General features: G+C 42.1%; 3 protein-coding genes across 3 annotated transcripts; all 3 read left to right on the forward strand.

The window, feature by feature from the left end:
• The first annotated feature begins 1,597 nt into the window (after positions 1–1,597).
• Positions 1,598–2,810, forward strand: LOC127769513 (BTB/POZ and MATH domain-containing protein 1-like). Its single transcript, XM_052295102.1, has one exon. The coding sequence runs from the start codon at positions 1,649–1,651 to the stop codon at positions 2,711–2,713; it is 1,065 nt and encodes a 354-aa protein (XP_052151062.1). The 5' UTR covers positions 1,598–1,648; the 3' UTR covers positions 2,714–2,810.
• Positions 2,811–5,140: 2,330 nt separating this feature from the next.
• Positions 5,141–7,499, forward strand: LOC127771297 (probable amino acid permease 7). The gene is made up of 7 exons (XM_052297178.1): positions 5,141–5,274; positions 5,414–5,647; positions 5,846–5,939; positions 6,037–6,254; positions 6,364–6,497; positions 6,603–6,830; positions 6,922–7,499. The coding sequence occupies exons 1-7, from the start codon at positions 5,202–5,204 to the stop codon at positions 7,345–7,347; spliced, it is 1,407 nt and encodes a 468-aa protein (XP_052153138.1). The 5' UTR covers positions 5,141–5,201; the 3' UTR covers positions 7,348–7,499.
• Positions 7,500–8,321: 822 nt separating this feature from the next.
• LOC127771830 (protein PELOTA 1) lies at positions 8,322–16,153 on the forward strand. The gene is made up of 15 exons (XM_052297772.1): positions 8,322–8,536; positions 8,701–8,783; positions 9,475–9,550; positions 10,107–10,238; positions 11,824–11,869; positions 12,819–12,894; positions 13,093–13,168; positions 13,247–13,279; positions 13,362–13,430; positions 13,712–13,818; positions 14,534–14,606; positions 14,796–14,834; positions 15,213–15,307; positions 15,526–15,632; positions 15,821–16,153. Exons 1-15 carry the CDS (start codon positions 8,486–8,488, stop codon positions 15,892–15,894), a joined length of 1,137 nt encoding a protein of 378 aa, XP_052153732.1. The 5' UTR covers positions 8,322–8,485; the 3' UTR covers positions 15,895–16,153.
• The last annotated feature ends 1,193 nt before the right edge of the window (positions 16,154–17,346 follow it).

The raw sequence follows: 17,346 nt of genomic DNA on the forward strand, positions 1-17,346 counted from the left end.
ATTAGCGCTTGTCATTAATTACCAAAATTAACACCGGGGGCCTAGATACTTCAGCGTCCCACCCGTACTCCCTCTGTCCTAAAAAAGACAAACCCTGGGTTTCTGTGTCTAACGTTTGACCGTCCGTCTTATTTAAAAAAATATGAAAAAAATAAAAAGATAAATCACGCATAAAATATTAATTATGTTTTATCATCTAACAACAATGAAAATACTAATTATAAAAAAATTTCATATAAGGAAATTCAAGGTTTTTTTTTAATTTTTTTTTATACGGATGGAATAGGTGACACGGCACGACAAACTCGACGACGCAGAAGGCCGTGAGAAGGGGCGGCATGCAGCGCCGTATACTTGTTTGTCAGGGTCAATATGCCGGACACCCTGTCGCGCCGTAACGCTTCAAGGCGAAAAGGAGACGTATGCAGCCAAGCACCGCCTCGAATTAAACGAGCCGGCCGGCCGACACGTACGTCGTACCGCGCGCGCCACCCCCCTAGCTTGGGTCGTGATGATCCTCCAACTCCGGCCGAAAATCAACGCCGCCGATTTCGCTGTGGCGACGCATGCACCAACGCGTGGGTCGCCGATGGCGGACGTCGTTATTACGTACACCGTCGGCTCCGATCACGTACGCCGAGGTGACACGCACCGGACGATGAGGCTGCCGTGTTGCTCATATCATCAGCCGGTGTCTCTCTGGCCGGTAATCTGGTGGAGCTCTCGCTGTCGGCGCCATCAATCGTACGTGTGGACAGCCGCGTGCAGGGGGACACCGGACACGGTCACACGGGGTTCGCGGCTTCGCGCACGAACACTGAACTAGCTTCTCACATCAGCCTTCGCACTGTTCACAAAGCTAAGTTCGTTTTCCTGGTAGGCTGATAGAAACCTTGTCGATGTCAAGACGTACACCAATTAATCTGATGATGCGATACAAAGCGGTTCACGGTGCCGAGCCGACTCGTTTTCATGCCTCACCTCATGTACGTTGTGCGCAGTACTCCCTCCATTTCAAAGTGATCTGCATATTTCATAGGTACACTAAGATTAAGAAAAACTAATAACTCTCTCATACTATATTTACTCTAGCAACAAACTCAATGTATACACCATCCCCACTATTTCCTAGCCAATAGCAAATCAAGATATTGCATGTGGGTTATAAATACTTGTGTGCATGGATACATGCATCAATGTCCATTTATTTCAATGCACAAATAACGAATAGATTTAATAAATGAATTCAAATATGTAAATCATTTAAAAATAACCTCAAAAATACTATATGTAGATCAATTTGGAATAGATGGAGTAATAACCAAAAAAAAATATATATACTACGTATTACGTCAACGTGACAAAGGTTGCGCGCGACGTGGGCAATGAACGTGACAGAGCCTATGCAGGGAAAGAAAAGGAGCCCGTTAATTAATTTCTCTATATGAAATCTGATCCGTATTTATACTAGGAATATATATATCTTACTACTATGTCTTGGCGACGTTTCCGCTTTTCCGTTTCTGCATGCATGTAATGCACCTTTACGATCTCCATCAGGCTATTTTTCCCTTACCGATATCGAAACGATCGACGACCGGCCAGGGGCGGCTAAAACCCTAATTAACGCGACTATACCAGCGGCGAGATGGGTTGCTGCTTCTCGGTGATCGACGACGACGGCTACGAGCACGACGACGCCGTGTCGGGCTCGGTGAACGAGGTGCCGAGGGTGACCGGCGTGCACCAGTTCACGATCCGGCAGTACAGCGGCGTCAAGGGCAAGGGCGTCGGCAATTCCGTCCTCTCCCGGAACTTCACCGTCGCCGGCCGCGAGTGGTTCGTCCGCTTCTACCCCGACGGCTACAACAGCGACACGTCCGACCACGTCGCCTTCTTCCTCCAGTCCCTCTACCGGCCATCGTGCGGCTCCGTGTACCACGTCGAGTTCTCCTTCGCGCTGCTCGGCGGCGGCGGCGGCGGCGGCGGCGCCGTACTCCACGACGTGCGGATCGATCGCCCGTGCAGGTTCGACAACCGCAACAACTCGTGGGGCATCCGCAAGTACATCGCCCGGGAGCAGCTGGAGGGCGCCGCCCTGGGCGCCATCCACGACGACGCGCTGACGGTGCGCTGCACCATGCACGTCATCCAGCGCCGCCGCGGCGCCGGCCGGCCCGTCGTCACCGGCGCCGGCGGCCCCGTCCGCGTGCCCGTGCCGCCGTCGTGCCACGCCAGGAACGCCATGGAGTTCCTCCTCAGCGGCGACGCCCCGTTCGACCTGGAGATCCACGTCGGCGACGCGACGTTCGGGGCGCACCGCCTCGCGCTCGCCGGCCAGTCGCTCTACTTCCGGAAGCTCCTCTACGGCCAGGTCGGGAACGAGGCGAGCTCGCCGGCGATCCGCCTCCGGGAGATGAGCCCGGAGGCGTTCGGCGCCGTGCTCCACTACGTCTACCACGACAGCCTGCCGCCGGAGGCGACCAAGGGCCGGAACGCGGCCGCCATGGCGCGGGAGGTGTTCGAGGCCGCCGACATGTACGCCATGGAGAGGCTGAAGCTGATGTGCGCGAGCAACCTGTGCCGCTTCATCGGCGACGACACCGCGAGCGGCATCATGGAGTTGGCAAAAGCGCACTCGTGCGATCCGCTCAAGAAAGCGTGCGAAAATTACATGAAACGCAGAAGGATTCCATTCAACCCTGATAGCTGAACTAAGCACCCACTAGATAGCTCCCATTGCCTTGGGGAAAGTTTTGCAGGTAGGTTCTGGTCTGGTGCCACGAACTGATTATCAAGAAGAAAAATTGACTCTGTTTAAGCATTGTTCTGTATATACCTGTCTTTCTTTATTTTTCCACCATTGACAGAGTGATTATATATGTTCTGTTACCAGTTTATATGACTAGTAAGCTAAATAGGGGAATCTAAAATTATATGATTTTGAATCCAGAATGAACAAAAATGGTATTGCCGTCAACGAGAAATACCGGGAGGTATCACTTTTTAATGTAAAATTTAGTACCCCTGATATGGAAACTATTAACTCTTAAGGGGTTATCCTTCTATTAACTCTTAAGGGGTTATCCTTTCGCTAGTTGCATGTCATCTAAATGGTTATGATTTTTTTTTTAAAAAAAACAAAATCGATTAATATGTGATAAATCACTGCACAAACATGCAAGCTCAAATTTAATTTACATATGTTACAATAGATTATAAATTTGAGTGCGAATATATGTTAAGCCATAGTTTAATTTGTTTTTTCGTTGCAACCTGTAAAAGTTAAATTTTAACTTGCATGTTTGTTAAGTGATTTATCCCATACCTATTAATCTATCTTGTTAAATTTTTTATAGCCATTTGGATGACATGCAAACAACGAGGGAATGTCCACCGAGCCACTATTGGTACCTCAAATTACTAAGAGGTATTAAAAGTTACACCATAAATTTTTACATTAGAAGATACGGTTTTATATGTCAAAATATCAAGAGGTATCAATATTTATATCAGAATTTCTTACAGTAGAAAATATCGTACCTTTAGGTACTCCCTCCGTCCCAGAATATAAAGGATTTTGGACGGATGGGACACTTCCTAGTACTACGAACGTGCGAAAGGATTGCACGTCAATATATTAGAAGCAAAAGAGTTTTTGTTACACACACAAACGGCCAGACATGCCTATGTCATGGGGAAAGAAAAGGAAAAAACCAGAGCTGCAACTGGTGAAAGAAAGGGAAACTACCAGAAAAAAAATGAGAGGGCGGTAGCGGAGCCACACTACACTTCCAAGAAACCCCCCAAAATTAGCAATGCCTTTAGATTCGTAGTACTTAAAAAAATGTATTTTAGATGGAGGAAATATTTTCTTAAAAATTGTTAATTTATCTGTCCAATATGTATGTCAGGTTTCTCTGTATAGTATATAGTGAGCATTTTTTCTCTAGTTTCTTTGCAATAATGAGCATGTCACAACATAAATAGCGGATGTCCAGAGAGGAGCATATCCCGAATTGTCAAAAACCGTCTACCCCTCTGTCTAAAAAAAAAGGTCCAATCCTAGCTACGAACCTCGTGCCCAGGCTCGTAGTAGAGTTTACCTTTTTTTTTTTAACACACTAGTATCACATAATTCTCATGTAGGCACCACATGTATCATTGTACCATACTATATTTTCACATATATCAAAGACCCAATATATATAAGCAAATAATAATAATCTCGAGGAAATAAACAAAGAAAAATGCCGCAAAAAATTTACGTAATTATAATTTATTTTGTTATGAGTTGTTTTATCACTTATAGTCCTTTAAGTGTGATTTATATCTTATATATTTGCATAAAATTTTTGAACAAGACAAATGATCAAACATGTGAGAAACGGCGTCATCTATTATAAAACGGAGGTAGTACTAATCTGCAGTTTTTAGAGAGGCCTTGGCAAACTACAGGCGCTCCTAGAAACCGACAATTTTGACAACGTGTGTTCTTGTAGTACATACAGGCTGTGCTGCAGTTGGACTTGTCAGGAGGCTACTATACAATGATTCAACGAACATGAGCAGCAGCCTCGTCTGCTCGTGCCATTTTGTACTTAAAACAAGGCGCGATTCCGGCTGTCGATACGGCAGAGTTATCCCCCAAGTTTCTTTATCCAAATCGGGAGCGTATTCTATGCACACAGGTCTTCGCGTGTACACACAGTGTACACCAACTAAAAATTATCACAAAAAATTTTAGGAAAATTCATACATGTACTTTCAATAGTATTACATCTACGTACAAAGTCGCATCTTCAAAATCATTCTACATATAGAATAACAAAAAAAATAAAATTCTGGCAAAATTGCAACCTTAAAACTGTCAGATTTTTTGTTTTTTTGTTACGGCTAAAATATAATAAATTTGACATTAAGATTTTAACCCTGGGTGTAATACAATTGAAAGTATGTGTATGATTTTTTCTAGATTTTTTGGTGATATTTTTTAGTTGGTGTGCACGTGTGTACACGTGAGGGCATGTGTGGATAGGATATGTTGCCATCCAAATCACTCACCAATCCAGTGACAACGCTAGCTTCACTAATTGGTTAGTGGACTAGTATATAGTAGTACTGTATAGCTCTCGCGTGTTCACTCAGTCCTCCCTGTAGTCCAACGAGTCAAATTTGAAGGCTTCACTGAGCCTTTGACAATGGCGCCGCAGCTGCCGCTCGAGGTGGCCTCTGCTCCCAAGCTCGACGACGACGGCCACCCACAACGCACCGGTACGCTCTCTGTCGCCGAGATTTGTTCGATCTGTTTGGTTCATCGACGAGAATTCAGGCATGCCGGCAAGTAGTAAGGTGCTCTTGAGCTCTTCTCTTCTAATTTTCCTTGTCTTCTTCTTCTTCGATGAACTTTCAGGGAATCTATGGACGTGCGTGGCGCACATTATCACCGCGGTGATCGGGTGCGGCGTGCTGGCGCTGTCGTGGAGCGTCGCGCAGCTCGGCTGGGTGGCCGGCCCCATCGCCATGGTGTGCTTCGCCTTCGTCACCTACATCTCGGCCTTCCTGCTGTCGCACTGCTACAGGTCTCCTGGCTCGGAGAAGATGCAGAGGAACTACTCCTACATGGACGCCGTCAGAGTTCACTTAGGTAATTAAGTACCTTGATTAATCCTGCTTCAGCTAAGTTAGTTAGCCAATCTTTTCCTCAGGAAGTCCAATTGGTCAAATATAGATACCACTTTTGGATTGTATATTGGGTAGCAGTAAATTAATGACTTTTGGATTGTATATTGGGTAGCAGTAAATTAATGGTATGGTTTTTGTGGCAACTTGGCAATATGTTTAGGGAGGAAGCACACTTGGTTATGTGGGTTGCTGCAGTACCTGAACTTGTATGGGATAGGAATTGCTTACACAATCACTACGGCAACTTGTATGAGGTGAATTTTACAGTTTTTTTTTCATACAGATCTTCAAGTAGAAGATTAAACTGTTGTTTGTTCAACCTGTGCTTAATTAACTTGTTCTCGTTGACAGGGCAATTAAGAGGGCGAACTGCTACCACAGCGAAGGCCGTGACGCTCCCTGCGACTCGAACGGTGAACACTTCTACATGCTGCTCTTCGGAGCAGCCCAGCTGCTGCTGTCCTTCATACCCAATTTCCACAAGATGGCGTGGCTGTCCGTCGTCGCGGCGATCATGTCCTTCGCCTACTCCACCATCGGCCTCGGCCTCGGCCTCGCCAAGACCATTGGTATAGTAGCTTGATTGTTCCATTTGATTGATGCCGATGTCACAATTCAGCAGTGCTTAATTAATTAGCCGGAAACTGTGTAAATCTTGGTGCATTTGCTTCGTGTCAGGTGATGGAACTGTCAAAGGGAACATTGCCGGTGTTCCGATGGCCACCCCAATGCAGAAAGTTTGGCGAGTGGCTCAAGCAATTGGCGACATCGCATTCGCCTACCCGTACACCATCGTTCTCCTGGAGATACAGGTGCGCACGGCCAATTTCAGAACACGAAAAGCAGACATTTTTTTGGACACTTTTTAGCTGAAATTAGTCAAGATTCATCTGAACTGAGACTGATGGACCGAACAGGACACGCTGAGATCGCCACCGCCGGAGAGCGAGACGATGCAGAAGGGCAACGTGATCGCGGTCCTCGCCACCACCTTCTTCTACCTCTGCGTCGGCTGCTTCGGCTACTCCGCCTTCGGCAACGCCGCGCCGGGCAACCTCCTCACCGGCTTCGGCTTCTACGAGCCCTACTGGCTCATAGACTTCGCCAATGCCTGCATCGTGCTCCACCTCCTCGGCGGCTACCAGGTGAAGCTGCGACTCAAACTTCTCCAAAATCGCATTGCTTTTCTCTGAAAAAACTATCCTGATCGAAACCTGCATGAACTCGATGCATCAGATGTTTAGCCAGCAGATATTCACGTTCGCCGACCGGTGCTTCGCGGCGAGCTTCCCGAACAGCGCGTTCGTGAACAGGTCGTACTCCGTCAAGATCCTCCCGTGGCGGCGCGGCGGCGGCGGCGGCGCGGGGAGGTACGAGGTGAACCTGCAGCGGGTGTGCTTCAGGACGGTGTACGTGGCGAGCACGACGGGGCTGGCGCTGGTGTTCCCCTACTTCAACGAGGTGCTGGGCGTGCTCGGCGCGCTCGTGTTCTGGCCGCTCGCCATCTACCTCCCCGTCGAGATGTACTGCGTGCAGCGGCGGATCTCGCCGTGGACGCCGCGGTGGGCCGCGCTGCAGGCGTTCAGCGTCGTCTGCTTCGTCGTCGGCACGTTCGCGTTCGTCGGCTCGGTGGAAGGCGTCATCAGAAAGAGGCTTGGCTAGCTAGCTAGCTAGTAGCGAGTAATTTAGCCTGGTCATCGAGAACGAAATGTAAAGCTAGCTCCGTGTGCCATTTCATCTGAAGTTAAAAGGCGCGGTGAACTGTACAATACATATGCAGAAAAAATGATAAACATAAGATGTTGGTTATTACTCCTTCCGTTTCTAAATATTTGACGCTGTTAACCTTTTTAAAAATGTTTGACCATTCGTCTTATTAAAAAAAATCAAGTAATTATTAATTCTTTTCATATTATTTGATTTATTGTTAAATAAATTTTCATGTATGCATATAGTTTTACATATTTTGTAAAATTTTTTGAATAAGACGAACGATCAAACATGTGCTATGTTAAACATTCAGAAACGGATGGGGTGCCAAAGTATCAGCTCCTCAGAAATTCTGACAAATAATGATAGCTATTTGTTACTGTCCCTTCCGTTTACATCTATTTCATATTGTAAGTCGCTTGATTTTTTAAGTTATTTTTTTAAGTTTGACCAAAGTCAAAGTATTATCTACTGCTTTGAAAATATGTAGGGGCTAAATTCGATCGATGTACTCATGCACGCACATGGAAAACACACACAATTATAGTTGTGAACGCCTTCTCTCTGGTTTTTAACGTTTGACGCGCTTGATTTTTGATGTCTTCGATATATGTCTTATTAATTTTATTTTAAAAATATAAAAATATAAGTCATGGTAGGAGTATATTTAACAATAAAAAATTATAGTAAAACAAAAAAATACATGAACTTTTTAAAATAAAAAGAACTAGAGGTTAACGGCGTTCAAGCATTAAAACTAGAGAGTAACACTTGCCAGACCTGAGGTGGTACTAATCATGGGCCGAACTCGAGTCCAATGTGGAGTTGGACTCCGATTATAGACGTCGACGCGGCTGGGCCGGCAGCTAATCCGGTCTTTGGGGCCCCATGTATATAACGTCGTAACAGAAAGGGAGACAGATTCCGTGTCCGGTTTCACATCCCATCCCACGCTGTCGACACAGCTTCCGCCGCATCCCTCCCCTCGCCGTCGCAAAATCCCCCCCGCCGCTCGCGCCGCCGCCGCCGAGAGCGAGACCCGCACGAGGAGCCAAGCATAACTGCGTTCTACAGCTCCGGGCCACCGGCGATGAAGCTCGTCTACCGCAACCTCGCCCGCAACGGCCCCGGCTCCGTCAAGGTGTGAACCCTCCCCTCCCCTCCCCATCTCGCTCTCCGTTTGATCGCTTGCACTAGGTCTAGTGTTGTTTGGGTTTGGGGGTACGGTGGTGATCCCCTTTTGTGGGGGTTGTGTGGTTCGTGTGCTGATTGGATGACTTAGATCGATTTATTGTGAAAGCGCAGCTGGTGCCGGAGGAGGAGGACGACCTGTGGCATGCCTACAACCTTATTGTTCCGGGGGATACCCTCCAGTCCGTCACTGTGAGGTGAGTTCCTCCGTTTTATGTAGTGATTGTGTAGTGTTGGTTCAGTTAGTAACCAGAGTAATTTATTTCGGTTTAGCAATTTTGAGCTGTTAATTTCGAACTATCCTCGATGTCCTAGTCCTACCCTGGTAGAGGAATTAGGGCACTTAGATTTAGGCCGAGTTTAGTTCCAAACTTTTTCTTCAAACTTCCAACTTTTCCATCACATCAAAACTTTCCTACACACACAAACTTCCAACTTTTCCATCACATCGTTCCAATTTCAACCAAACTTCCAATTTTGGCGTAAACTTAGGGAAGGCATGGTTCACTACGTGATAAATAGTTTTTGGCTCTTGGACTGGGACTTAAGAATTGGGATTGCGGGAAGAAAAGGAAGTGCTGGAATTAGTGTTACTGTTTCGTTTACTTTAAACATCCATTTTATTAAAAAAATTAAACCTAACAATTTCCCAATGCTATTATGCTTATATGTGATTATAGAAAAATTAGATATGTAAAATTACTTGAAAGGCTTTGATCATACTCATACTTCAACCTTGGTGGTAATGTAGTTTGTGTTACTTGAAGATTCTGTCCCCTTTATTCTTGTGAACTTCTATGTTTCTCCATCAAAATATATCTAGATCCTTCAGTGCACAGTGAGAACTCATAATCCCCTTAAACATATTTTTATCCTGTTGATTCCCAGGAAAGTTCTGAGAGAGATGGCATCTGGAGGACGTGATGCTGAGCGTGTGAGGTTAAAGTTGGAAATTGTAGTCGAGGTGATATATCATCTGTCTTCCTTCTATCTGCACTGAGTGCTTATACTAGTGATTACAGTCAGATGTAACCTATGTGGATTGCAACCTGTGAATTTGAGACTTGAGTGGCAGTCATTGTTTGATTATTTGGGAAGAGAGCCTAGTTTACCTACACAATGCGTGAACTGGAAAGAGATTGACAATCTAACAAACCGCAAAGGCTGTACAATGGGTGACCTAAATATAATATTATTGGAGTGAAATTCTGTACTTTTTAAATGCAAAATTTCTGCCTCTGCCTTAGAAAAATAATAATTTAGAGTTGCATAATGGAGTAATGGGACCCCCCAAGTCAAGCAACAAGCATCGTCACTTAAGCATTTGAATTACTTAGAGCTAAGTGGCACCACAGACGAAGAGGTCGAGAAATCTATTTCTCCTTGCATACTAAAAAATAATGCTGTCTTTAGTTTTTTAGCCAGTGATGCTCTTATTAGTTTTGTTCCTTATTGTCTCCAAATCAAAACTTACCTATTTTCTTGATGATAACTGACATGCTCCTTTGTTTTGCACATAGTCTGTAGATTATGATAAGGAGGGATCTGTCTTGCGTGTACGTGGAAAAAATATCACTGAGAACGATCATGTGAAGATTGGACAGTTTCATACTATGGAGCTTGAGCTGAAGAGACAATTTACTTTGACGAAGGTATGCCCTAAAATTTGATCAAACTGCCTTTACCTGTTTACTAGGGGACCACGTTATAGTCTTCAGCTAATGATGGATAGGATTGTCTTAAACACTACACTAATGGTTCAAAATTTGGATATGATTCTAAATGGTTAAAATATGGCACCAATATCCGGCACATTCCAAGCTGATGTGGGATTTGTTAAGCCTTACCTGAAAAGTGTGGTTATTCATCGATGGTTTAAGGTGATTTATCATGTTAACCCAGCCCAGCCCAAAGAAGTACGGTTTAGACGGTCTGGTTTCACGGGTTAAACTGTTTCCTCAACAAGAGAAAGAAGCAGATCAAGAGTCCTTCGGGCAGAGGAGCTAGAAATGGCCATGGCATTCCTTTCCTGTGAAGCACAGCAGAGCACACAAAGATTGTGACAGGCCACTGGACGCAGCCACGTCCACGAGTTGCTGTTGAACATGCAAGGGACGCCCCGACTACAGAGGTGCAGACATCGAGCGCGCGATGTATCGTCGCATGTGAGGGGAAGTCGCCTTCGAGTGTGAGATGACGCGGCCACGGTGAAGGCCCATCGAGGGGTTGGGGTCATGGCCACTATTGGGACTTGTCAATCGCGTGGGGATGTGGCCGTGGCTCCGGAGAACTCGTCGCTTGTGGGGGACATGGCCATCGGGGAGGCTGACATCGGTGGGGGACATGGCCTCTGCGAAGGTCTTTGCTGGTGGGTGGACACGGCCACCGCTTGAGATTGCAAAGATGGCTCTGCCTGCGTGCGAGGACGAGGTCCTGAAGAAGATGAAGGAGTCATAGTGTTTGATGGATTGTGGAGGAAACCCAACCTACCTATATATACAAGAGATTAACTGGTTTCAGTTGGTTTGGTTTGGTATGTTCATCGGTTTGAGCCCAACCTGTGAACAGGCCTACCTGAGAGTGCTACAAACAGGGTGCTTTGAGCTAGTAGATTTTAAATAGATAAACTTTCTATCCCATTTGCAGCTTGCCCTTTTTTTAACTGAACCTATAAGTGAAATAGGATATGCAGGCATCTGTGCACATGCTTTTTTATTTACTGTCATATATCTTGAACAACTAGGTTGGCCAAATTTGGTTCATTTCTTTTAATAGCACTTGACAATGGGACCTTTCCTTAGCTTTGCAATATTTATATTATACAAATATCCCTTTGCAATTAAACATTACTATGGACTCAGTTATATAAAAAAACTTGGCACTTTCATCAGACTGCTATCCTTTTCTTTCCCTAATTTTCTTAATGAATCTTGCACTTGCATATGAGTTTTTTTTGTCCCTGCCCATGGAACTTGTATCTTTTCCAGCCTCTGGTAATTCATAGTGTCTACGATGACTACTTAGGAGTTGGAAAACATAACGATTATTGACATAATATAGTTTCCTTCTTTCAGTGGCTGATGATAATGTTCCCCAACTATTCTCAGATACATATCGTTGTTGAAAATTTTATCACCATTGTTTATTTTTGTAAATTGTGGTAGTCCATTTAGAATTTACCTTCTTTTGGTCTGTTGTAGCTTACCTGAGGAGAGATTGCTATTTCTACTTTTGCAGGAACTTTGGGATTGGTTAGCTCTTGATACCATCCAACAAGCATGTGGTATGTGAGAACTGAAATGTTACTATCTTCTAATTCTGTACATTCCATCTGTCTTTTCCTGTCTTATTGCTCTTATATTCTATGATGGATTGATCTGAATGGTTACATGGTTATCACATTAGGAATGCTACCTGTACCTCAAATTTTAGACTGCTAATGCTTGATATGCCCATTCATCTAGAGTACTTAAGCCACTGGGAAAAAAACATGTGGTTGTTTTTTTTCAGTCCTGATGAATTATCCAACAAAGTTGGCACTATGTTGATTGTACAATGATACTTAGTTACTCACTGAAACTCATAATCTGTTTTTTTTTTTCTGGAGAATTTGTGGGAAGAGGCCTAAGCTTACAAATAGGACCTAAGTTTAGCAGGAAAGCTCATCCGGGTCCTGCCTGTTAGGAGGGCCTAAATATCTCGAAGTATTAACCCTAATTTCAAGCTGTCTTCCAACCATAATAATCAGTATAAACTGATTGCACATATCTCCATTTTTTCTGCCATCACCTCTGAGATATTTTGATTATCAGAGATTTTGAACATATTGCTCCCCTTCTTATGAATAGATTTTAATGCAGAAAAACTCACTCATAAATAGAGTATCTCTTTTCTTTCAAACCTGATGTGCCATTATGTCCAGTGTTTATATATTGTTTGCGTTCCATCTTCTGCTCTGCAAAATTATTGGTATGGTTGTACCGCGGATACCAGGAGTGCTTGACAACCTTTGCAAACTTGTTACTTTGACCTATTAATGAGAACTATTGATAATTAATCAATTTATCATCCATCATCTTGAATATGCATCGAGACCCCTAGTGATATCTATCTTGTGATTTCTATTGAGACATAAACTACTACTTTTGTTTTATCAACTTATCATATTTTCTGTTATTACTCTTTCTTGAGAAATGCAATGTTCTAACTGAGTGCATCTAAACCTCTATTAGACCCAACTGCAAGTGCTGATCTAGCAGTTATTCTCATGCAAGAAGGACTTGCACATTTGTTCCTCATTGGTAGAAGGTAAGTTGAGTCATTGACTCATTGTGCCATGGCACGACCAAGATAATTTTATTGTACTTCCCATGATAGCATGCTAATTGTGATGATGAAAGAGTATTATCTTAATAGTAGCCCTGTTTGATTCCCTATTCTTTTAAAGGTTTGAGTTACCTCTTGCGGTGATTGTATTTGACTTATTAGCTATGGTTATCTAAACAGCATAACAGTAACCAGAGCACGTATTGAAACATCTATTCCTCGGAAGCATGGCCCTGCGATTGCTGGTTATGAGTCGGTATGGAAACTGGTTCTGATATTGTGTAATCTAATTGTTCTATCTATTCCCAACTGACTTTGTTTTGCTCTTTTGTAGGCCCTCAAGAAGTTCTTTGAACATGTTTTGCAAGTAAATGAAAAATGTTTCCTCAAGGAAATGATAATATTAATGAAACCAATTTGGACTGATGCATTACTTAATTTGCCTACAGGCTTTCCTGAAGCATATTGATTTTGAAGTAGTCCAATGTGCTGTAATTGCAAGCCCAGGTTTTACTAAGGTAATCCTCACGTACTTACAGTTTTGGTTTTATAAGTTGGTTTGGTATCCATGTGTCAAGCACATGATGATACAATTTTATGAATATAGTTTTTGTTTATCGTTTGCACATGTTTCTGATTCTAAACATGTGCATGTTAGTGAGAAAAAAACTACAGTAAAGCCTGGTATCCTGTTAGTCCATTTGTTGCTGTTGGTACTTTCAGAACCATGCTTGTATGACAAACAAAAATATCAACTTATGCAATTCTCTTCTTGTACTTTCTCTTCATATCTTAACAGGATCAGTTCCGCGATTATATGCATCTTGAAGCTGCACGGCGAGACTTAAGATTAATAATTGAGAACAAACAGCGCATTGTTCTTGCACATGCACCTTCAGGTTACAAGTAAGATATTCTATCTTTGTTAGACAATTGTTGCCATCTACTCGACCTATTCTCTTTGCCCCCTGCATTTTAGGTACATCAGAACCTATTCTGAACTGTGTAATATGTGCCAATTTATGTTATGCCTTCTAGCTTTCTGGCTTGTTGGAAACTTGATTTCTTGGATCTTCTCTGATTCATGTGTTCCATTTTCCTGTGACCAATTGCATGGTCCTAGTGAAAAGATCTTAATATAATCCTGTACTGAACACCATTTGTTATGATGTATCACAAAACTACAGATTTAACACTAAATTTATCACAGAAGTACAAATATAAGGTGGACTATCGCAAAACTACAGATTTAGTAACAAAGCTATCACAAAACTACAGGTTTTATATCAATTTAATCGCAAAGCTTGGACATTATAACTCAAACATAACATTAATGCTAGATATTTCAACCCCAATGTCTATAGTTTTGTGATAATTTTATAATAAAAAATGTGGTTTTGCATACTTAGCCTTAAAACTGTAGTTTTGTGATAAATTTATTGTTAAATCTGTAGTTTTGTGATACATCACCTTACATCTGTAGTTTTGTGATAATTTGGCCAAAGTATATGTAATTTTGTGAAATTTACTCTAATTATATATCTATTCATTTGGTTGCCTATATTCCCCCAGCTGTCTCAATGGTCTCTGTTTTTTGTTTGATTGGTTATGTTTGTTAAAGGCATAGCCTGAAGGAAGTTTTGGATAGCCCAAGTGTGATGACACTAATAAAAGATACAAAGGCGGCGCAGGAGGTAAGCCATATTCAGAACAAGATATATCACTAAATGCCCTAATGTACACCTATGGTGCTTTCTTAAACAGTTCCCCCATGTTGATATAATACGCACTAAGGCACTAAGCACATTCAAAACAATTTCTAAGTACAGACAGCTTCTCATATTTGTTTTCTGACGCTCTTATATTTCCTTTCTAATTTGCAGGTCCAAGCTTTGAAGGACTTCTTCAACATGCTTACAAATGTAAAGCTTCTTGAAGAAAAACTACCTTCTAACAGTTGGATTGAAATATCCTACTCCATCCGTTTCATATTGTGAGACTTTCTAGCATGGCCCATATTCATATAGATGTTAATGAATCTAGACACATATATATGCCTAGATTCGTTAACATCTATATGAATGTGGGCAATGCTAGAAAGCTTTGCATTGTGAAACGGATGAAGTACTTATGTGTTACTGCTTAGACCCTTTTAATATGCATATACATTATTTGAATTTCATTTCGGAAGGAAATATTGTTTTTATAATATTTGTGGTTAGAGCTACTGATTCTGCTTAGTTGAAGAATATAATTAAACCCCCGTCTCTCTGTTTTTTTTTTTTTTTTGATAATTGCAGGATTCAGCTCGAGCTTGTTATGGACCTAAGCATGTTGAGATTGCAAATGAACGTCTTGCTATCCAAACTCTTTTAATAACAGATAATTTGTTTCGGTAAGTTGTGTTAATTAAAGAGAAGTTTACGAGTCAGCTAATTTACCTCTATAGTCTTGTTATTTTCCTACTGCTTTGTTTCCTTTTTTCTGCTGAGTTCTTGAATTTCTAGTTTTGTAACACTCACAGTAAACTAACATCTCATATCAAAACTGTTGGTATGTTCATAAAATTTTAGTGGTGAGAAATAACATTGATTCTTCTATTTCTACCTGCAGGAACTCTGACATTGCAACGAGGCAAAATTATGTGCGCTTGGTTGAATCGGTAAAAAAATTCGGTGGCACAGTGCACATCTTTTCTTCAATGCATGTCTCTGGTGAACGTAAGTATTCGTATCCATTTGTACTTCACTATAACTGCTCATCAAAATGCAATAGACCAGTTCATAAATAATTGTCACATTTTCATATTAACCTTTTTGAACAAGGAATTTATTAATTTGTAATTTGCATTAGTTTGCTGCATTGTGTTCTCTGTGTTTAAGGTGGATTTTTTTTTTCATTTGAGCAGAGTTGGCGCAGTTGACAGGAATCGCAGCTATACTTCGATTTCCCTTGCCAGATTTAGAGGACATTGAGATGTGATAATTCCACCGTTCAGAATTGGCAATATGCTAACTTGTAATTCATGTGTAATCCTATTCAGTTGATTTGATATAGGTAGCTCTTAAGAAATCTGAACCACAGTATATCCTAGCTGTAAATGGTTTGCATGCCATATTTGTTGATTGTTCTTTTACTTAACAAAGTGCTACTCCCTCCATTCTTTATTTTTTCACTAACGAACTTTCAAACATCGAGGGATGTAGGTAGTATTAACAATGCAATGCATGCTTTAGGCCAAGTAGCCGGATTAGCCATGGCTGAAAGCCTGAAACTGACTTACCAGGATGTTGGCAAATGCTAATCAAATCCTTTGAGGCTTTAAACTGGATATGATTTCAACTAATTCTGTGGGGGTGTTCTCAACAGGATAAATATGTGGTTGCGAATGCCTCCTCTCTCTCTCTTTTTTTTTTTAAATAGGACTCCATTTTATGACTTAACATTATTGGTCCTGTTCATTTCTTATGTAAGGAGTGGATTAAATTTTGGATACTCATGGCATGCTTTTCAAACTGTTAAACGATGCGTTTCGTGAGAAAATTTTCTATATGAAAGTTGTTCTAAAATATCAGATTAATCCATTTTTCAAGTTTGTAATAACTAAAACTTAATTAATTACATGTTATTACTATCTTGTTTTGCGTGAAAAACTTAATTTTCATCTTCTAGGATGCAAACACCACCATTGAATCGCCTTTATGCAACCGTGCTCTGCTGGAGCTCTCCTGGAATCGAATACTCCTAGTCCTAGCCAACCTGTGACTATTCTGTTGTCATGCATTATGCCTTTGATGCGCTTTCTGGTATTGCTTGATTCTTCTTTCTTTTTTTTTTTCCCGTCGTCATGCTCGCATAGCATCCTGGATGTTATCTATTTGATTTTTTTCCTCTCGATTATTTCCAGATTACAGTGGATACAAGATAGTTACTTTTTTTTCCTTCAATGGACGGCAGCAAAAGCTGAATTCCAGGTTAAATTAAAATTGAACCTGTAGTCCAGTACCGTTTGCATCGGTAATACTACAAAAATGTGCGTGGTAGAACTATAGATTATCCTATGTCACCAATGTGCTTCTCATGACATGAAAAAGAGGATACTGATCACGACCTATCATTTCTTTTGATCATAGTTTAGGAGGATTGATCGACCACGAGTTGCGTTGGTGCCATTTCTGATTCCTATCTGGAGCTATCTCGTTGGCCTCATGTTCAACTTGTCCTGGAGAAATGACAATTTTTTTTGACTAGATTATGGATACGATAGGCTTGTTACTGTTGACGTGTCAATTAGTTAGCTGCTGAGTCCTCTCATTACAACTTTGCCGGTTTCAAACAATATTCCATCTAGAAAAAAACAGAGCCTAAAGCTGATCCAAATTGGTAAGGAGTCCAACAATATTCTGCCGTTGCTTTCTTTTCTTCGTCACGCTC

The sequence above is a fragment of the Oryza glaberrima genome, chromosome 4 (genome assembly GCF_000147395.1).
Source record: "Oryza glaberrima chromosome 4, OglaRS2, whole genome shotgun sequence".
NCBI lineage: Eukaryota > Viridiplantae > Streptophyta > Magnoliopsida > Poales > Poaceae > Oryza > Oryza glaberrima.

What these genes read in the sequence shown, in the direction of transcription:
- LOC127771830 (XM_052297772.1), top strand. Translation starts at nt 8,486, where the DNA reads ATGAAGCTCGTCTACCGCAACCTCGCCCGCAACGGCCCCGGCTCCGTC. An exon ending in CTCCAGTCCGTCACTGTGAG is followed by an intron (nt 8,784 to 9,474) that starts GTGAGTTCCTCC and finishes GTTGATTCCCAG; the next exon opens with GAAAGTTCTGAGAGAGATGG. An exon ending in CAAGCCCAGGTTTTACTAAG is followed by an intron (nt 13,431 to 13,711) that starts GTAATCCTCACG and finishes ATATCTTAACAG; the next exon opens with GATCAGTTCCGCGATTATAT.
- LOC127769513 (XM_052295102.1), top strand. Translation starts at nt 1,649, where the DNA reads ATGGGTTGCTGCTTCTCGGTGATCGACGACGACGGCTACGAGCACGAC.
- LOC127771297 (XM_052297178.1), top strand. Translation starts at nt 5,202, where the DNA reads ATGGCGCCGCAGCTGCCGCTCGAGGTGGCCTCTGCTCCCAAGCTCGAC. An exon ending in CGGCCACCCACAACGCACCG is followed by an intron (nt 5,275 to 5,413) that starts GTACGCTCTCTG and finishes ATGAACTTTCAG; the next exon opens with GGAATCTATGGACGTGCGTG. An exon ending in CGCCGTCAGAGTTCACTTAG is followed by an intron (nt 5,648 to 5,845) that starts GTAATTAAGTAC and finishes CAATATGTTTAG; the next exon opens with GGAGGAAGCACACTTGGTTA.